General features: G+C 47.8%; 1 protein-coding gene across 1 annotated transcript in view; it reads right to left on the reverse strand.

Annotated features, from left to right (window-relative positions):
* Positions 1-22201, reverse strand: part of LOC144596376 (uncharacterized) — a 164867-nt gene that overhangs the window by 3106 nt on the left and 139560 nt on the right. The window contains exons 11-17 of the mRNA XM_078404633.1: positions 19132-19190; positions 17115-17275; positions 16050-16184; positions 8039-8081; positions 7908-7945; positions 2991-3078; positions 195-372 (exon numbers count right to left, since the gene is read on the reverse strand). Coding sequence (XP_078260759.1) covers positions 195-372; positions 2991-3078; positions 7908-7945; positions 8039-8081; positions 16050-16184; positions 17115-17275; positions 19132-19190 — 702 coding nt within the window. The remainder of the gene's footprint in view (positions 1-194; positions 373-2990; positions 3079-7907; positions 7946-8038; positions 8082-16049; positions 16185-17114; positions 17276-19131; positions 19191-22201) is intronic.

Genomic DNA, 22201 nt, shown 5'->3' on the forward strand with positions numbered 1-22201 from the left:
AATGGCCTACTCCTGCACCTATTTTCTATGTTTTCTGTTTTCTATGTTTTCTATGGACGAGTTTAGATGTGGCATCATGGTCGGCATGGCCAAGTTGGCGTGAAGGGTTTCTTTCCCTGTGGACCACAGGTTCAGCTTGGCCTTCATGCACAAGATGCCTGTGAACCACACCGACAACTCGCCTTGCCACCTACCGAGTAGTATATGTCCGTCATCTGCAGCAGGTTTTTCGTGCTGCCATTCTCCTGCATCTCTATCGTCTCTCTGCCCCATTCTACCGAGATCCGGGGGTTTTTGGGAACCTCGGTGTAAGGGGACCGCTGGAAGTCACCACCTTTGAAGACCAGTTTGCTGATATCGTTTTTCTCTTTCCTGCAAAAAAGAGAAAACAGAAATTAGCCCAGTGGCTTCAAACAAACGGGCAGTCACGGTGGCACAGGGGTAGAGTTGCTGCCTTGCAGCGAATGCAGCGCCGGAGACCCGGGTTCGATCCCGACCACAGGCGCTGTCTGTACGGAGTTTTGTACGTTCTCCCCGTGACCTGCGTGGGATTTCTCCCAGATCTTCGGTTTCCTCCCACACTCCAAAGACATACGAGTTTGTAGGTTAATTGGCTTGGTAAATGTAAAAATTATCCCTAGTGGGGGTAGGATAGTGTTAATGTGCGGGGATCGCTGGTCGGCATGGACCCGGTGGGCCGAAGGGCCTGTTTCCGCGCTGTATCTCTCAACTAAACTAAACTAAATCTAGATGTCGGAGATTCAATTGTGGTAAAAAGATTGATTTGCAGTATTTTTGCCCCAGTTATGGTTTTACAAAGTAGTCATGAAGCATTGTCACTGTTGTAAGGGAGGATATGTCCTCTAGATTTTTCACATTTCCACTCTGGGAAATAAGGTTCTGACAGTCCATCCTATCTATGCCTCTCATAATTTTTTATACTTCTATCAAATCTCCCCTCAACCTCTGACATTCCCCAGAAAATAATTCAAGTCTGCCCAACCTCTCCCTGTAGCTGAAACCCTCTAATCCAGGCATAATTCTGGTAAACCTCCAAGGCCATCACACCCTTCCTGTAATTGGGGGACCAGTATTGCACATAAATGTGGCCTAACCAAAGTCCTATAAAGCTGCATCATGCCTTCCTGACTCTTGTACTCAATGCCCCGACCTTCTTGGTCAGGTCAAGAACCCTGCACTTACATCAACTGGGACTTGAAAACAGCGCCAAATCTGGCAACTCTGTACACTGTCTCACTGCACTGTTACTACACACGTACTGTATCTGGGATGCTTATCTAAGCAATATCCAAGTGTTTACGTATAGTGATACTTGTATACAAAGATTAATTTCACTGTACCTCGGTACATGTGACAATAAAAATTCCACTGGGTGGTGCCGTCAGCGATGGCAGCCTCGCCAACAGTCTGTCTGTTTTTTCGTCTTTTTTGTTATTTTTAGCGTGTTTTTAAAGTTTGTGTTAATGTTCTCTGGTTTGTTTTATGTGGGGGGTGGGAGTCGGGGGTTGGGGGAAACTTTTTTCAATCTCTTACCTTGCCGGAGATGCGATTGTTTTCCGGATCGTATCTCCGGTCGCTCTGCGGCCTAACATCGTGGAGCTGGAAGCCTTGCTCGGGACTGACTTTGAGCCCCACCGTGGGGCCGTGGACTTAACATCTGAGCATGTGATCCCTTGCCTGGGATCGACGCTCCAACTGCGGCCTGCGGATTCCAACATCGAGGAGCTTGCAGTGTCGGGTAGAGACTGATGTCGTGAGGCTCCAAGCCACAGAAGGTTTCGCCTAGACTACTGCAACTCCCCATACACTGGGATCAGCCAATCATCCCTGTCCTGCCTGCAATTGGTCCAAAACGCCGCAGTGAGACTCCTGACGGGTACCCGTAAAAGGGATCACATCACCCCGATTCTGGCCTCTCTCCACTGGCTCCCAGTACGGTACAGAATCAACTTCAAGCTCCTCCTATTCTCATACAAAGCCCTAAACGGGCTCCCCCCTCCCCCATATCAAAAATCTTCTAACCCACCACTCTATCTCCAGGTCCCTCAGGTCGGCCGACTTGGGGCTACTGACTATCCCGCAGTCTAGGCTTAAGCTCAGGGGTGACCGTGCTTTTGCGGTTGCAGCTCCTAGACTGGAACAGCATCCCTCTCCCCATCAGAACTGCCCCCTCCATCGACTCCTTTAAGTCCAGGCTCAAAACCTATTTCTACTCCCTAGCGTTTGAGGCCCTCTGAGGGGGTGCTGTGAACTGTTTATGTATGTGCTGTTATGTTTGTGGGCCATTGTATGTTCGTTTTTAGTACCTGAACTGATGTACAGCACTTTGGTCAACGTGGGTTGTTTTTAAATGTGCTATACAAATAAAATTGACTTGACTTGACCAGCCCCGACCCGGGGTCCGATCACCTGGCGCGGGGGAGCCCCCCGATGCAGGAGCTTGATCGCCCCGATGCAGAGGTCCCAAATGCCGCCGGCTACGGGAGCAAAGGTCGTCCCATCAACAGAGGTTTCGAGGCCCCCGACCGCGGGAGAACAAAGAAGGGAAGAGATTGAACTTTTTTTCCCCTTCCATCACAGTGATGAATGTGGAGGAGTCACTGTGGTGGATGTTCATGTTAAAATGTATTGTGTGTGTTCTGGTGCTTTTAATTGGTATGTCTGTACGGCAAAACAAATTCCTCGTATGTTGCAAAACGTACTTAGCTAATAAAGTAGGAGTTTGAGTACGGGTAAAGTACCATTGAACCGTTCTATCTACGTGTCGCTACTCTCAGGAAGTTATGGACTTGGACTTGGACCAAGTTCCCTCTGCACATCAATGTTGGCATGAGACTTGCTCCTCTAATCCAATACTCTACAGTGGGCACCTCTTTCTAATGGATCGAGCAGTCATCTGTTGGATGGGATTGCTACAGTTTTGTGTTCACGTGAATATGCCTGGAGCTGTGTTGACCGCCTGTACATACCTGTAACACGTGATGGTGAGGGCCAGGCCCAGAACCAGCAGCACCACTCCTCCTGCAGCAGCGATCACCACCGTCAGCAGCTTGTAGGCTGCAAGGAAGGGAGACAAACGGTACTCAGAGTCAACACCACCCCGACCGAGCCAGTCCAGTCAGCATCGCGAGCTGCCGCTTCACTGCAGGCACTGGAGCACTTGCATCAGGCACAGGAACCTCTGCAGTTCACCATCACCTTCAATACTCTGTGTGACCCAGGAATTAGCGTCCACTCTTTTCTGATAATGGCATAACAGTGTTGCTGCCTACAGAGCCACAGACCCGGGTTCGATCCCGACTACGGGTGCGTGTTTGTACGGCGCTTTCTCCCAGTGACCTTGTGGGTTCTCTCCGGGATCTCCAGTTTCCTCCCACACTCCAGAGACGTACAGGTTTGGAGGTTCATTGGCTTGGTATAATTGTAAGTTGTCCCTAATGTGTGGGATAGTGTTAGTGTGCGGGGATCGCAGGTCAGTAAGGACGCGGTGGGCCGAAGGGCCTGTTTCCACGCTGTATCTCCAAACTAAACTAAAACCTTCCCTCTTCATAGCTCTGACCCTAACCACACACAAGAGATAAGCCCTGACCCATCCCTTTCATTAAACTAAATTTTAAAAAACGTGTTGCAGATATTGTGGAGACACTTCGATCACCCGCAGTAAATACTGAAATTATCCAAAAATATGTTAGAACCAATCTCTGGAGAAAAGGAATAGGTGACGTTATGGGTCGAGACCCCTCCTCAAACATCTTTAGTCTGAAGAAGGGTCTCGACCCAAAAGGCCACCTATTCTTTTACTCCAGAGATGCTGTCTGACCCGCTGAGGCACTCCAGCTTTTTGTGTCTATCTTCGCTTTAAACCAGCATCTGTCATTCCTTTGTACACATTTTATTTTGCACAGAGAATCCTGTGCTAGGATTGTATGAGGCCTGACAGAGGTCAGCACAATATATCATAAGGTGCATGGATAAGCTGAATGGCCACAGTCCTGATCCCCAAGATCGGATTTTCAGAGACTAGGACGTTGCAAGATGGCGCCGAAACGTGGCGACTCCCTGCTGTTCCAGAAGAGGACCCATTGTACTCATGTACAGTGTGATTTGACTGCATCACAAACTCTCCATTGATTTACCAAACAAGGTAAAAAAAGCACAGAGTCTAAACTACACACACAGGTGAAAGTGCACCCACGTCACCCACCAGCCCCACCTGGAAATTCTGGGCAAACAATACCCAATGATCAATAAAGTACAGGGAGGGATTTCTTACACATGTTACTTTAGACTTGAGATACAGCATGGAAACAGACCCTTCAGCCCACCCCGTCCACGCCGACCCGTGATCTCCACACACTAGTTCTATCCTAGACACTAGGGACAATTAACAGAAGCCAATTAACCTACAAGCCCACAAGTCTTTGAGATGTGGGAGGGAACTGGAGCACCGTGGGCAGCACAGTGACGCATTAAGGTTTAATCGTGACCAGGGATGCGTGTCTGTACGGAGTGTGTACATTCACCCCGTGACCTGCGTGGGTTTTCTCCGGGTGCTCCGGTTTTCATCCCACACTCCAAAGATGTACCGGTTTGTAGGTTAATTGGCTTTGTTAGAAATTGTAAATTGTTCCTAGCATGTAGAATAGTGTTAGAGTACGGGGATTGCTGTCGGTGCAGACTTGGTGGGCCGAAGGGCCTGTTTACACATTGTATCTCTAAACTAAACCCAGAGAAAACCCACGCGGTCACGGGGAGAACGTACAAAGTCCACACAGACAGCGCCCGTGATCAGGATTGAACCCGGGTTTCTGGCGCTGTAAGGCAGCAGCTCTACCACTGCGCCACCATGCCACCCAAACAGAAACCCCTCTTGAGTGGGTAACCACACACTATGTGGACATGAGCATCTTCGACTGCAAACTTCCCCCCTGAGATTATGTGGCAGGAAGCTCAGAAACAGAGTCACGCTCTACTATTGAAGCCCAGCATACTGTTATTAACCACAGTGGATACATTTATAGGCAGATGTGTTTACGAATGAATATTTAAGGAAAAATTAATACATTTAAAATTCATGTCAAAGCATATCTGAATTAGTCCTTCCCCTTAAAGTTGATTTGTAGAACCAGCGTCCAAACCTAGAATGTCCAGAACAAGACATTCTGAAGAAGGGTCCCGACCCGAAACGTCGCCAGGCCATTCCCTCCAGAGATGCTGCCTGACCCGCTGAGTTGCTCCAGCACTCTGTGTCCAAGCAACAATCAACTTTGTACCTGGGACTTGGGCTCCCTCTTGTGGTTATCGGAAGTCCTTCAGAGGTGCTTTACAACAAGCTGAAAACACAAAGTGCTGGAGGAACTCAGCACCCAATCATTTTCATTATTTCATTCAGGAGAACGGGGTGGAGAAGGAAAGATAGATTAGCCATGATTAAATGGCGCGGTAGACTCTATGGGCCGATTGGCCTAATTCTGCTTCTATGACTTATGGACTTATAATTGATGAGGACAGAGCAGTGGATGCTGTCTACAGGGATTTTAGAAAGGCATTTGATAAAGTCCCCTGTGGTAGGCCAATCCAGAAGATTAAGATGCATGGGATTCATGTAATAGTTTGCGTTCAAAACAGAAGTTGGCGTGAGTGACTGAGATCTAGGCTTCCTGGGACTTTGCCCTATCCTCTCCTCAAGCTAACCATTCCACAACAGGACACAGAAACTAGACTTTGTCAGGATCAGCAGGCTAAATCCTGATTGACCTGACCTTTACATTTCTCCTCAACTTATTTTGACCAACGTCAATGTGCAGCAGGAATACCATTCAGCTATTCAGTCTGAAGAAGGGTCTCGACTCAAAACGTCACCTATTCCTTTTCTCCAGTGACGCTCTCCAGCATTTTGTGTCTATATTCAGTTATTCAGGGTGCTAGGCACAATGTAGTTGGAACATTGATAAGAGCAGCATCTGTGAAAGATCAGGACAGGACGTTGAAATAGATACGGTAAGCTTTGTACAAGCGCTGTTCCATAACAACACAATCTGTAGTCGCTGCTTCAATTTTCTTTTCACTTCAAACCTTCCGTTCATCACTAGTTTTAACTGAGCTCCCCAACTGCTGGTAAATACAATGGAAAGTGAGGGGACGTGGGAGTCAATGAGTGTGTGTGTCTTGTGAATCATACAGGCGTGATTCACAGATACACCAGTGTTAGTTTAGTTTAGTTTAGAGATACAGCGTGGAAACACGCCCTTCGGCCCACCGAGTCCACGCCAACCAACGACACACTAGTTCTATCCTGGGGACGATTTACAGGAGCCAATTGACCTACGAACCTGCACGTCTTTGGAATGTGGGAGGAAACCAGAGTACCCACGAGGACACAGGGAGAACGTACAAACTCCACACAGACAGCACCCACAGTCAGGATTGAACCCAGGTCTCCGGCAGTAACTCTACTGCCGCTCCAATGTGCCACCCTGTTTGTACACATCCTGTGCTCCTCGATATACAGCCTGTTGTGGACGCAGCTCAAACACAGTAAGCAAGTTTCACATTATATATGGACAAAGGGAACTGTAGGTGCTGTTTCTTTTTTAAATGACACAAAGTGTTGGAGCAACTCAGTGAGTCTGAAGAAGGTTCCCCATCTGAAACGTCATCTATCCATGTTCTCCAGAGATGTTGCCCGACCCGCTGAGTTACTCCAGCACTCTGTGAAACGTCACCTATCCATGTTCTCCACAGATGCTGCCTGACCCGCTGAGTTACTCCAGCACTCTGAAACGTCATCTATCCATGTTCTCCAGAGATGCTGCCTGACCCGCTGAGTTACCCCAGCACTCTGTGAAACGTCACCTATCCATGTTCTCCAGAGATGCTGCCTGACCCGCTGAGTTACTCCGGCACTCTGTGAAACGTCACCTATCCATGTTCTCCAGAGATGCTGCCTGACCCGCTGAGTTACTCCAGCACTCTGTGAAACGTCACCTATCCATGTTCTCCAGAGATGCTGCCTGACCCGCTGAGTTACTCCAGCACTCTGTGAAACGTCACCTATCCATGTTCTCCAGAGATGCTGCCTGACCCCTGAGTTACCCCAGCACTCTGTGAAACGTCACCTATCCATGTTCTCCAGAGATGCTGCCTGACCCGCTGAGTTACTCCGGCACTCTGTGAAACGTCACCTATCCATGTTCTCCAGAGATGCTGCCTGACCCGCTGAGTTACTCCAGCACTCTGTGAAACGTCACCTATCCATGTTCTCCAGAGATGCTGCCTGACCCCTGAGTTACTCCGGCACTCTGTGAAACGTCAGCTATCCATGTTTTCCAGAGATACTGCCTGACCTGAGGGCGGCACGGTGGCGCAGCGGTAGAGTTGCTGCTTTACAGCGAATGCAGCGCCGGAGACTCAGGTTCGATCCTGACTACGGGTGCTGCACTGTACGGAGTTTGTACGTTCTCCCCGTGACCTGCGTGGGTTTTCTCCGAGATCTTCGGTTTCCTCCCACACTCCAAAGACGTACAGGTACGTAGGTTAATTGACTGGGTATATGTAAAAATTGTCCCTAGTGTGTGTAGGATAGAGTTAGTGTGCGGGGATCGCTGGGCGGTGCGGACTTGGTGGGCCGAAAAGGCCTGTTTCCGCGCTGTATCTGAAATATGAAGAAAAAAAATATGACCCGCTGAGTTACTCCGGCACTCTGTGAAACGTCACCTATCCATGTTCTCCAGAGATGCTGCCTGACCCGTTGAGTTACTCCAGCACTCTGTGAAACGTCACCTATCCATGTTCTCCAGAGATGCTGCCTGACCCGCTGAGTTACTCCGGCACTCTGTGCCTATTTTCACATTCTACACAATGTTGAAGGAAATCTGCCAACTCACGATTTCTGCAGTTGAATCCACCAAAGCCAAACAGGCAACTGTTGAATGTAAAGAGAAGAGAGACATCAGTGTATTTCTCCCAGGCATTAACGGGTTTATTACCTTCAGCTCACTGTTTATCATCTACTTACGGTGCACAGGTTCCATTCTGTAACTTGTAACCATCGTCGCAAACTGCAGGAAGAAGAGGAAAGCACAACGGGTTACCTCACTTGGTCAGCAGGGCAGTGAACAGTCAGCTGGACATCCCCTGTGTGTGGCCAGGACAGGGAACCCCTCCCCTGTGTGTGGCCAGGACAGGGAACCCCTCCCCTGTGTGTTGTCACGGAGGTTTACAGGAGCAGTGTATAGAAGGTACAAGCACAATGAAAACCAGGCATCAACAGAGCAGTAGAGCTCAGAAACAGGACCTTCACCCCACAATGTCCATGCCAAACACGATTCCAAGTTAAACCACTCTCCTCTCCCTGCACGTGATCCATATCCCTCCATTCCCTGCATATCCATGTGCCCATCCAAATGCATCTTAATCACCAGTATGGCATCTGCCTCCACCACCACCCCTGGCAACACATTTCCCACCACGCGCTGTGTAAAAACTTGCCCCACACATCTCCTCCAAATTTCCTCCCTCTCACCTTAAACCTAGTCTTTGACATTTTTACCCTGGGAGAAAGGTTCTGACTGTCTACCTTAACTATGTCTCTCATAATTGTATGTACTTCTATCAGGTCTCCCCTCAACATAGAATGTTTCAGAGAAAGCAATCAGTGTCTATCTGACGTCTCCTTACAGCAAATACCCCAAATCCAGGTATCATTTTGGTAACCCTCTGCACCCTCTCCAAACCCCCCACATCCTTCCTGTCTGAAGGGCCTGTCTGAAGGGCCGTCTCGACCCGAAACGTCACCCATTCCTTCTCTCCTGAGATGCTGCCTGACCTGCTGAGTTACTCCAGCATTTTGTGAAATAAATACCTTCGATTTGTACCAGCATCTGCAGTTATTTTCTTACACATCCTTCTTGTAATGGGCCACCAGAACGGCACACGATACTCCAAATGCGGGCTCACCAAAGTTTTATATGGCTGCTGCAATTGCAGGAAACATGTTCCCGATGTTGGGGGAGTCCAGAACCAGGGACCACACTCTAAGAATAAGGGGTAGGCCATTTAGGACTGAGATGAGGAAAAACTTTTTCACCCAGAGAGTTGTGAATCTGTGGAATTCTCTGCCACAGAAGGCAGTGGAGGCCAATTCACTGGATGTATTCAAGAGAGAGTTAGATTTAGCTCTTAGTTAGGGGTAACGGAATCAAGGGATATGTGGAGAAAGCAGGAACGGGGTATTGATTTAAGATGATCAGCCATGATCATATAGAATGGCGGTGCTGGCTTGAAGGGCCGAATGGCCTACTCCTGTACCTATTTTCTATGTTTCTATTATGGCTTCCTGACCTGCTGAGTGCTTTCAGCATTTAATGTTTTTATTTCTAATAATCATCATGTTTATTGACAAGTAGTGTAAGAAAATAACTGCAGATGCTGGTACAAATCAAAGGTATTTATTCACAAAATGCTGGAGTAACTCAGCAGGTCAGGCAGCATCTCAGGAGAGAAGGAATGGGTGACGTTTCGGGTCGAGACGATTCTTCTTCTTCTGAAGAAGATGTACCAGCATCTGCAGTTATCTTCTGAAGAAGAAGGGTCTCAACCCGAAACGTCACCCATTCCTTCTCTCCTGAGATGCTGCCTGACCTGCTGAGTTACTCCAGCATTTTGTGAATAAATGTTTATTGACAATGTGCATGGGTGCACATATGCGCAGAGGATTTATGTGGTCACTGCAACTCCAGAAGCGGTCACATTCACATCCCTTTGCCCGCCATCGTGAGCTACGGTTCTGTGAAATAATCGAGGAAAACTTCAAATACTGCAGATTTGTTCCCATTTCTAATCGTGAGATTCCCAGCACGTAGTAATGAAAATCAAAATCACCCTGCAGATGCTGAAAATCTGAAATAAGAACAGAAAATGCCCAAGCAAACACTCAGCAGGTCAGGCAGCAACTGTGGAGAGGGGAGCAACAGAGCTGGGGCCTGAATGAATGAATGAATGAATGAATGAATGAATGAATGAATGAATGAATGAATGAATGAATGAACGAATGAACGAATGATACTACATTGCCTATGATCAGAACTGGAAAAGGGAGAAAGGTGGTTAACTTTAGGCCTTAGAAAAGGTGCAAAGAGATGGGTAAAATTGGCGCTCTCTTGTGATGGTACAAACTGGCACATGTACGGTTATTAGAACACAGAAACATAGAAAATAGGTGCAGGAGGAGGCTATTCGGCCCCATCGAGCCAGCACCGCTATTCATTGTGATCACGGCTGATCGTCCCCAATCAATAACCCGTGCCTGCCTTCTCCCCATATCCTTTGATTCCACTAGCCCCGAGAGCTATTAATAGTGCTTAGCTAATGGTTAACATAGCGAATAAAACAGATCATTTATTGTTTGGACCTGGAGATCAGTTATTAAATTGCAAGTTAACACCCCCCAATATTGGGTATATTGACGAAAGAAAAATGGTGATAAATGTAGCATAATTTTGTAATTGAAGCCCGCTCCTTCGTATCGACAAAGAAAACACTGGGTAAAACAAAGGGAACGTGTCTCAACACAGAGCGGATGATCTAATGGGGCAGTTCACTCTCAGCTGGCACAGGTACAGCTCCACACCATGTACCTGCTCAGGTGGGCGGAACAAGCCCAGTACACCTGGCACAAGTACAGCTTCTCACTGTGTCCTACCTGGACAGGTGCGGGACATGCCCAGCGCGGACACAGTGGGCCGAAGGGCTTGCTTCCTCGCTGTGTCTCTAAAGTGTAAAGTAAAGTCTAAAGCAGATTGTTTCAATGGAGAGAGAGTGCAGCACAGAGGGATTTGGATGCTGGTGCCACAGGAAGAGCGAGGCCATGCTCTTTGGCAACTGGCCCGACCGATCTTCCATCCCCTTCACCATCAAGCCTGACTTCCTGAAGGTGCTGGGGATCTGGTTCGGGAAGGCTGAGGCGTGTGACAAGAATTGGCTGGAGCGGATAGCCAGGGTGGGGAAGAAGCTGGAGCTGTGGAAGCAGCGCTCCCTCTCCATCACGGGGAAAAACCTGGTCATCAGGTGTGAGGTGCTCTCGGGGCTGCTGTACTTGGCGCAAGTGTGGCCCGTCCCTCCCTCCTACGCCACGGGGATCACCCGGGCCGTCTTCCGTTTCGTCTGGGGGTCGGCGATGGACCGGGTGCGACGAGCCACAATGCACAAGTCGGCAGACAACGGGGGTAAAGACGTGCCCAACGTCGCCCTCATTCTGATGGCCACTTTCGTGTGTGGCTGCATCAGGCGGAGCATAGAGCCAAGGCACGTGGGCACCAAATGCCACTACCTGCTGAGGTTCTACCTGTCCCCGGTGTTGCGAAGGATGGGCCTGGCGCAGATGCCACGCAATGTGCCAGTCAGCTGGACATTGCCGAACCATCTGTCGTTTGTGGACAGGTTCTTCCGGACCAACACCTTTGACCACAAGTCCATCGGGCAGTGGTCAGCACGGAACGTCCTGCAGGCACTGCAGGGGAATGACTCCATGGATCCTGTGGCGTGGTTCCCAGAACAGACAGCCCAGCTTGTCTGGCAAAATGCCTCATCGCCAGTACTCACCAACAAGCACCAAGACCTGGCTTGGCTGGCGGTGAGGGGAGCCCTCCCAGTCAGATCCTTCCTGCACCGCCGGAACCTCACTACCAGCGCACGCTGCCCTCGGGACGGCTGCTACGGAGAGGAAACGGTGGCCCACCTCTTCACAGAGTGTGGATTTGCCAGGAGAGTCTGGAGAGGTCTGCAGGGGCCCCTGTCACGATTCATTCCGAGCAGCTCCGTCACAGAGGACTCTGTGCTCTACGGACTGTTCCCAGGGACGCATTCCGAGACTGACATCGAGTGCTGCTGGAAGGTCATCAACTCGGTGAAAGACGCTCTTTGGTCTGCCCGATCCTTGTTGACCTCCCAGCGGAGCGAGCTGTCCGTCAAGGAATGTTGCCGACTGGCCCACTGCAGACTGCAGGAGTACGTGCTGAGGGACGCTCTGAAGCTCGGTGCAGCCAACGCCAAGGCCCTGTGGGGGAGGACCACAGTCTAGGGTCCTTCCGCTGCTGGACATGGGGGGCAGGGTGTGGTGGAGAGAGACGCCCCTCCAAATAAGGGATATGTATGTAAATGTATGTAAATGTCTAAGTAAATGCCTGTATTGAATATGTAACCTCCGGAAATGTCGGATGGGTTTGTTTAAAAAATGATGTTTTGTAAAGGATATTTATTACTTGAATAAAGTATTTTTTGATATAAAAAAAAAAGTCTGCCCGAGCTTTGTTGACCTCCCAGCGGAGCGAGCTGTCCGTCGGGGAATGTTGCCGACTGGCCTGCTGCAGACTGCAGGAGTACGTGCTGAGGGACGCACTGAAGCTCGGTGCAGCCAATAGACAATAGACAATAGGTGCAGGAGGAGGCCATTCGGCCCTTCGAGCCAGCACCGCCATTCAATGTGATCATGGCTGATCATTCTCAATCAGTACCCCGTTCCTGCCTTCTCCCCGTACCCCGTGACTCCGCTATCCTTAAGAGCTCTATCCAGCTCTCTCTTGAATGCATTCAGAGACTTGGCCTCCACTGCCTTCTGAGGCAGAGAATTCCACAGATTCACAACTCTCTGACTGAAAAAGTTTTTCCTCATCTCAGTTCTAAATGGCCTACCCCTTATTCTTAAACTGTGGCCCCTGGTTCTGGACTCCCCCAACATTGGGAACATGTTTCCTGCCTTTAACGTATCCAACCCCTTAATAATCTTATACGTTTCGATAAGATCTCCTCTCATCCTTCTAAATTCCAGTGTATACAAGCCTAATCGCTCCAGTCTTTCAACATATGATAGTCCCGCCATTCCGGGAATTAACCTAGTAAACCTACGCTGCACGCCCTCAACACCAACGCCAAGGCCCTGTGGGGGAGGACCACAGTCTAGGGTCCTTCTGCTGCTGGACATGGGGGGCAGGGTGTGGTGGAGAGAGACGCCCCTCAAAATAAGGGATTCTGTGCACATTTCTGTGTAAATTTGGAAATGAATATCTGCATTGAATGTGTAACCTCCGGAAATGTCGGATGGAGTTGTTGAAAAGAAGATGTGTTTTAAATATTTATTACTTGAATAAAGTATTTTTTGATAAAAATAAAGGTGGGCATCCAGGTGCAGCAAGGTACGCTGAGGAACATGTGCTATTGCAAGGCCAGGGAACGTACATGTGGGAAAGCTCTGATGGAACTTTGCAGGATGCAGGAGAGGCTGCACCTACAATACCACCATGGCTGAGTCTCCCAATGTAAGGATGTGTTGCAGGAAATGGTTCTTCAGATTAACTCTGGGGCGTGGCTGCGTTCTGCAGCTGTGGCTCACCGGCAGTCTCTCTGTCTTTTTTTTTGTTTTTGTCTTTGTTATCGTTTAAATGTTTCTTTTGATTTATTTTTAACTCTGTATATGTGGGGGGGTTGGGGGAAACCTTTTTTTCCAATCTCCTCCTCAACGGAGATGCGACCTTTACCGTGTTGTGTCTCCGTTCGCGCTACGGCCTAACACCGTGGAGTCGGCGGCCTCCAGTTGGGATCGACCTTGAAGACTCCGGTCGCAGGGCCTGGACTCACCATCTCGGAGGCTTCGGCCGTGGGCCCTGCAGACCGCAACATCGGGAGCTCGCAGGCCCCTGGCTGGCGACCGGCTTTCGGGAGCTCCAGCCGTAGCAGCTTCGACCGCCCCGGAGCGCGAGGTTTGATTGACCCGCTCGCAGGCCCTTCATCGCCCTGCATGGCCTGGCCGCGGCACTTTCCATCGCCCGGTGGGGGCTCAGGACCTTCATCGGCCTGCTCGGCTCGGCCCTGGGACTTTCCATCGCCCGGTGCCTTGATCGCCTCGTGGCACCACGGGAGAAGAATGAGGAGGAGATAACACTTTTCTTTGCCTTCCATCACAGTGAGGGTGTGCCTGGTGCAATCACTGTAATGGCTGTTTGTGTTAACATTGTAATTGTGTGTCTTGTGTTCTTTATTGTCTACTGCCGGACCCTGACGTGAGAGGACGCTGGCGCTATTTATTCGCCGCTTCTCCGTCAGGACAGTTCGTTTGTTTGTTTTTATGTCTTGACTGTTCTTGTAAAGCGTCTTTGAGCATTTGGAAAAGCGCTATATAAAATAAATGTTTATTATTATTATTATTATAATTACTTTCCTGAAGGGTTGACATATGAAGAAAGGTTGAGTGATTTGGGCCTGGATTTGTCGGAGTGAAGGACAATGAGATGAGATCCCACTGAAACATAATGTTCTGAGGGAGATTACCAGCTAGGATGCTGAGAGGATGCTTCTCCTAGTGGGGTCTAACTGACTTTACTGGACTTTATGTGTGGGAAGGATCTGCAGGCGGTGGTTTACACCGAAGATAGACACAAAATGCTGGAGTAACTCAGCGGGACAGGCAGCATCTATGGATAGAAGGAATGGGCGACGTTTCATTTTCTGAAGAAGGGTTTCGACCCATTCCTTCTATGCAGAGATGCTGCCTGTCCCGCTGAGTTACTCCAGCATTTTGTGTCTATTTACTGGGCTTTATCATGCACTAAACGTTATTCCCTTTATCCTGCATCTGTGCGCCATGGACAGTTTGAGTGTAATCACCTATAGTCTTTCCGCTGACTGCACAGCACGCAACAACAAAAAAACTGCCCTCTTTACCTCAGTACACACGACAATTAAATCAAACTAATCTAAACCAGAACCAGGCAGTTCCTAATCCTAAACTTACTCCATCGTTTGATAATCGGCCAAGTTGGATTTCTCAGCCCCTGAGAGCTGATTACATTCAAGTTGGAGATTGGCAGGCGTTGGAACTACTCGTGGGTGAAGGGGTTGGGGAGAGGGAGGGGGGGTGGAGTTGCAGCCCGGACCGGTTCAGCGTGATCTGAGAGAACGATGTAACAGGCTCGATGGGCTGCCTCTATCTCCCAGGCCTGCTCCTTACGTCCTTGTTTCCAAAGCCCCATCTCACTCTGCACTATTTTTAACCTCAGGAACCAGGAAGGAAAGCTGCCTTTGAGCCTTTTCACTTTTGAATGAGCCGCTGGGAAGGGCCCTTCCTTCCTTCCTTCCTCCCTTGCTCCTCGTGGGCATTCTCCTCCAAAGCCCGAAGGTCTGTATTAGTTTAGTTTAATTTAGAGATACAGCACGGAAACAGGCCCACCGAGTCCGCACCGACCAGCGATCCCCACACATTAACACCATCCTACACACACTAGGGACAATTTACATTTACACCAAGCCAATTAACCCACAAACCTGGACGTCTTTGGAGTGTGGGAGGAAACTGAAAGTCTCGGAGAAAACGCACGCAGGTCACGGGGAGAACGTACAAACTCCGTACAGACTGCACATGTAGTCGGGATCGAACCTGGGTCTCTGGTGTTGCAAGGCAGCAACTATAGACAATAGACAATAGGTGCAGGAGGAGGCCATTCGGCCCTTCGAGCCAGCACCGCCATTCAATGTGATCATGGCTGATCATTCTTAATCAGTACCCCGTTCCTGCCTTCTCCCCATACCCCCTGACTCCGCTATCCTGAAGAGCTCTATCTAGGTCTCTCTTGAATGCATTCAGAGAATTGGCCTCCACTGCCTTCTGAGGCAGAGAATTCCACAGATTCACAACTCTCTGACTGAAAAAGTTTTTCCTCATCTCCGTTCTAAATGGCCTACCCCTTATTCTTAAACTGTGGCCCCTTGTTCTCTAGCGGGAACAAAGGAAGGATATAGGTGACTTCTCCAACTTTAGATAGTTCCTCTGTCCCTCTCTAACCCCACCCCTCCACCTTCCTAGTTCTCCCTCTAACTTCCTGTCTCCACCTATATCCTTCCTTTGTCCCGCCCCCCTGACATCAGTCTGAAGAAGGGTCTCGACCCGAAACGTCACCCATTCCTTCTCTCCTGAGATGCTGCCTGACCTGCTGAGTTACTCCAGCATTTTGTGAATAAATGGGATTGGGATTGCTCACCTCTACATGAATGATCCATGGCACTGTATTTGAAGTAGCCATCCTTACACTGACAGACCGCAACTCCATTGTAGTCGTGGCACTCTGCTGTGATGTTGTCACAATCAGGAACTTTAAAGCTGCACAACTTGGCGACTGTGCGGAAAAGAAAAGCGGTTATTTCGCAAAGCACGCACGCAAGTCTTCACCAATTTGGCAAGCAAAAGCGGACCGAAGTTTCTGAGACCCATTTGTGCATTCCATTGGAGCCATGATTTGCTACCGTGACCATACTGCTCGAAAATAGAAATTAAACTATATTCTCATTCAGCTCTGCCATAGAGTTGCAAATCCTTTTAAGTGTCTGTCGCCGAGTTAAAAAAACTCACAATATTTTTGCAATGACAAACAATATTTCCCCAATGGAAGTTTCCGAACTGATTGATACATGTACAACTTTCCTGCTCTGCGATCGAGTAAATGCATAATTCAGGATAGAGTATCGATAGGAGTGGCTAGTTAGGTTGAGCAGGCTAGGACTCTATTCCTTAGAGCGCAGGAGGAAGAGGGGCGATCTTATAGAGGTGTACAAAATCATGAGGGGAATAGATCGGGTAAATGCAGTCTTTTGCCCAGAGTAGGGGAGTCAAAACCAGAGGACATAGGTTTAAGGTGAGGGAGGCAAGATGTAATAGAAACCTGAGGGATAACTTTTTTTACACAAAGGTTGGTGGGTATATGGAAAGAACTGCCGGTGGAGGTAGTTGAGGCAAGTACTATCACAATGCTTAAGAAACATTTGGACAGGTACATGGATAGGACAGGTTTAGAGGGATATGGGCCAAATGCAAGCAGGTAGGACTAGTATAGATGGGGAATTTTGGTCGGTGTGGGCAAGTTGGGCTGAAGGGCCTGTTTCCACACTGCATGACTTTATGAGGAGTGACTTTGTTATTGTACAACAGATGGTTCCTACATATCATGGTCAATCTCCAGTTTATGATGTAGTTGTTTGCATTGAGTGTAACATTAACAGCATTGACAATGGTTCGGCAGTTCTGCTGCTGTGTGGAATGTCGGCTTTACCTTTGTACGACAGTCTTGGACTTGGCAGAAACTGGCAGCTCACGGCGTTGTATCGGCCACAAGTCCACATGTAGTTTTGCACACTGCTCCACACCTCATGGGTGGTCACATTCGATGAGACTACAAACATGTTCAGGACAGACACAGTGGCAGCAGACTCACTGTAAGTAACACGACACATGGCCATGAGTTTACTGATGCAGCCGCACTGTAAGCAACGATTTACACGGTCATCACTCTCAGAAATAAATCATCAAGATACTCATGCTTTTACCTCATGGAGTCATACAGCATGGAAACAGGCCCTCAGCTCACGCCGACCAACAGGCCACATCTACACTAGTCCCTCTACCCAATTGCGGACATTGGACTTTGTCTATGGAACTGATGTACTACGATGCTGAGAACTAGATTCTGCGCCCTGTGTCTTCCCTTTTGCTCTACCTTTGAACTTGAGTTTGAACTGAAGGTATTTATGTATGGTGTAGGAGGGAATTTTGTGCTATTTTGTGCAAAACCCATACCCTATATCTGGCTTACTCAAATAGGCACAGACACAAAATAAAACAGCTCATAGATCAGTGGCGAGTCTACCGAACTAGTCGGTTTATTGAAGGTCTTAACAGTGCGCACTAGTAAACACTCTGAGAAAACCCAAAATGTTTCCAAGAGTCATAGCACCTGCAGCATTTTTATATTCTCAATGGTTACTTGTGGATTTGAAATAAATCATCATTGATCAATGTCTCTGTAACCTTTCATCTTAGTCTTTCCCCAGAGTTAACTTCAACTTTACGTTTCCTGTTTTGAAAATCTCTCTCCCATAGATTTAACAAACATACCATAGGTGTCAATATGCCTGTAGGAAGAATTGATGGGGTCTCTTATTAAAAAAAGGCTGTTCGTTAACTTTTGTGAGGCTTGCCTGCTAAACGCAGTGACATAGAGCAGCTGTAATAAGGCTGCAACGGATACGAACCGAGACAGAACCAAAGATACTAAAGGAACAAGATGGACCACTCTGTTGAAATCGCCTATACTGAAGTGTAGCACACAAAGGAGCGTAACGGCCGCCATTTTAGTAGGCAAAACCCGGCGTTCACTATATGCCTCTCGCAGTGTAATCAGTGTTTTGTGGGAACAGTATGTGTGATGATATCATTAAAATGCAGAATATATCTCATCTATCAATTTGCAGATTTTTGGTATTTTTCTATTTAAATGTTTCTGCAAGTTTCTGCCTACTAAAATGGCACCAAGACATACTACGTTTTTTAGGGTTTAGTGTTCTATCTTGCTCCTCTAGTATCTTTGGACAGAACTGCGAACAACTATCCCCCCTCAATAGATAAGGAAGCCTGCTTTTCAACAGAGTGTATTAGTTTTAGCTATTCTAATTAAGCTGTGCTGTGAAGGCTAAATACATTGACACATCTATTTTTTACCGTCCTAACATTCTATGTTGGCCATTTGTCCCATCATACTTGCCCAGTATGTGAGCTCTAGGGTTAACCAGATTATAACCAACTTATCTTCCTTGTAATTTTCAAAATTAAAGACAACATATGACATATCTGATCTGTTTGCAGCTTTTCACTGTACCTCAGCACACATGACAATTACAGCCCAGTGGTATGAAGATTGATTTCTCTCACTTCAGGTAGCCCCGGCATTCCCTCTCTCTCTATCTTTCCCCCACCCAAGTCGCACTAGCTATTCGTTTTCACCCTACGAACAGCTAACAATGGCCTGTTTCCTTTATCATCGTTACGTTTTTGCATATCTTTCATTCATTGTTCTTCTCTCCCCACATCACCGTCTATATCTCTCTTATCCCGCCTCCCTAACCAGTCTGAAGAAGGGTCTCGACCCAGAACGTCACCCATTCCTTCTCTCCAGAGATGCTACCTGTCCCGCTGAGTTACTCCAGCTTTTTGTGTCTATCTTCTAATAATCTTAAACCTAAACCACAATAAAATCCCAGTAATCGGTTGCAGAATATTTTGTTCCACTTTACCTTAAATCGGTAACAACAGATGTGTGATAACCATTCAGAGAAAACAGAGATGCATTAAGCTGTGGAAAAGAAAATGTTACATTTAGTACCTAAAGGCAATATCTGCTGCACAACCTGCTGAATGTGTCCAGCATTTTCTGATTTTATCTCAGGTTATACACATCTGCAGTGTGTTGATTCTCCACTCCTGTCCACATAAATATCCCAGACCAGGGCATAGATGCATCTCTGCAGCTTAGATGTTGCCCCAAGGATCCTGTCATCCCTGACCATTGACCAGTTGGCCCAACACCAACTCTGCCACTCCATGAGTGTCTACAAGCATGGCCCTGCAGTGCCTTTGTGGGTTGGGCGTTTCCAAAGGGTTCCAAGTAGCAGTGGAATGTTTTACATTGAGTTGAACACAGGACGTCACGTTAATATGTTACATGTGTAGGAAGGAACTGCAGACGCTAGTTTACACCGAAGGTAAACACAAAATGTTGGAGTAACTCAGCGGGACAGGCAGCATCTCTGGATTGTAAGAATGGGTGACGTTTCAGATTGAGTCTGAAGAAGGATCTCGACCCGAAACGTCACCCATTCCTTCTATCCAGAGATGCTGCCTGTCACGCTGAGTTACTCCACCATTTTGTGTCTATTAATATGTTACATGTTGGTCAGTCACACAATGAAAACGTACAGGGCAATGTGGGGAGCTGGAACAAAAGCTTTTTTTTTTAATGCTGGTCTCATCGACAATTTAATTGTGGGGAAAATCGACTGGACATTTCTACTGAATGTGGTGTAGAAACTTCTGGAAACCATACGTATCTATGCAATATGGTGAACTGGAATCTCGAGCCAAATGTTATCATTCAGGTCCACAACAAAGAGCACACATTTGGATGAGATGTTCAGGGTAGCAATTGAAGGGCACAGCTATGGAGGGGGTTAAATTCCTCAGATTCTCAGCAAGGGAGGGGTTAAATTCCTCAGATTCCCAGCAAGGGAGGGGTTAAATCCCTCAGATTCTCAGCAAGGGGTTAAATTCCGCAGATTCTCAGTAAGGGGTATTAAATTCCTGATTCAGCAAGAAAGGGGTTGTTCCAATTCTCAGCAAGGGAGGGGCTAAATTCCTCAGATTCCCAGCAAGGGAGGGGCTAAATCCCTCAGATTCTCAGTAAGGGGTATTAAATTCCTGATTCAGCAAGAAAGGGGCTAAGTTCCAATTCTCAGCAAGGGAGGGGTTAAATTCCTCAGATTCTCAGCAAGGGAGGGGTTAAATTCCTCAGATTCCCAGCATGAGAGGGGTTAATTGTCTCCGATTCTCAGCGAGGAATGGGTTAAGTTCCTGATTCTCAGCAAGGAATGGGTTAAGTTCCTCCGCTTCTCTCTATTTCGCTGTGGAGCCAGGAGGAAGGGGCAAGTCTCACAGACATATCCTCAGGCTCCATCAATAACTGGCCCGCTGATCCCAGGAGGTCAGGCACATTGTCTCCACATGATTGACTAAATCTAACGATTCATTATGCCCTTTGGTGTACTTGGGCAGCATCAATCAGTGCAAAACAGAGGTGATGCTAAACTTGAAAAATTCAAGTGACTGCAATTAAACTTCAGTTTCTTGTTTGTCGGGTTATTTAACTTCAAATGTGTGCCTCCAGAAGTCAAAGTTGAGGACGGGGGAAGAGGAAAGAGGGTCCATTAATTGCACTGTTACATTTTATAATCTGCACTTTTGATTGTCGATACATTTGGTCTGCGGTCTAGAAACTGAATAAATCGGTGGAATACTGAAATTTGACTTCCCATCCCTGAACAGCTGCAGAATCCATTGTCAAATGAACAAAGAAACAGAATCCCATTCCTGGTTACAGTAAGGTAATGCATATTTCTCCAAAGCATTTCTCAGAGTCTGAGGGGCACTGCAATTCAATGAAACGTTAACGAGGCTCTTCATCAGAGTTGTATTGAATTGCTACATTAATGTGGGAGGCAATGCCAAAAGGCTGCCAATGCCACAAACCATTGCAAACCATTCATTCATGCAGTTAGATCAAAGAAAGCTGCATGTGTGCCTCTCTCCACGAATCGTCACTTCCCTGAAGGATTTTTTCACATATAATTTACGTTTGTGTGAGCCACCGGTGGCTGAGCCAACTTGGCTGCCTCATGCTCTAGGTACTTGGCCTTGTCTACAGACGACAACATCACTCTGCGGCTGACAAAGACACGGACGGGGAAAACGGCAACAGTGGAAGCTCATAATTTGTGGCATCTTCCAGCAAAAAGCAGAGAAAGGAGAGCAGAACAGAGGCGTGAGAGGCCAGGACGGAGTGTTCTGGCCAAGGGGTTGTCAAGGTGCTGAGAACAAGCTTGGACCCTCGGTGCCATGCACATTATAACTACTCAAGTGAAGCTGTCTGAAGCAAATGCTGATCTTTGCACAGGTCGATGGGAATATATTCATTTACTCCAGGGCTAGTGATGACAAAATCAATGCTTCTTAATTTTCAGAGTTGGAAATGCGGAAAGTAATATAGAGCTGGTCATTGGATTGGAGGTGTGTTTCAATGTGCGATGTGGAAAGGTGCAGTAAAGCATGTGAACAATATGATGAGGAAAACAAAGACATGCTGTGTCAGCTTCTTCTTGCGTTTGAGGCAGCAGAAGTTATGAAGCTGCTTCTGCTTCTGCTGTCTCTGTTTGTTGTCGTTCGCCTGACTGAGGCCAGTTGCCAGGGCTCACCACGGGGAGGTCGACAACGTGCGCGTGTAGATTCCACTGAGTGGCAGCAGAGTAAAGGTTGTGATTGTCCATTTCACTTATTACGAAATCAGCTGGGCAGTTTGTAGCGTTGGAAGGAACTGCAGATGCTGGTTCAAACCGGAGATAGACACAAAAAGCTGGAGTAACTCAGCGGGACAGGCAGCATCTCTGGGGAGAAGGAATGGGTGACGTTTTGGGTCGAGACCCTTCGTCAGATTGAGAGTCAAGGGAAAGGGAAACGGGAGATATAGAATGAATGAATGAAAGATATGCAAAATGTAGCGATGATAAAGGAAACAGGCCATTGTTAGCTGTGGGC

This window comes from Rhinoraja longicauda, chromosome 8, assembly GCF_053455715.1.
Source record: "Rhinoraja longicauda isolate Sanriku21f chromosome 8, sRhiLon1.1, whole genome shotgun sequence".
NCBI classification, from domain to species: Eukaryota; Metazoa; Chordata; class Chondrichthyes; order Rajiformes; family Arhynchobatidae; genus Rhinoraja; species Rhinoraja longicauda.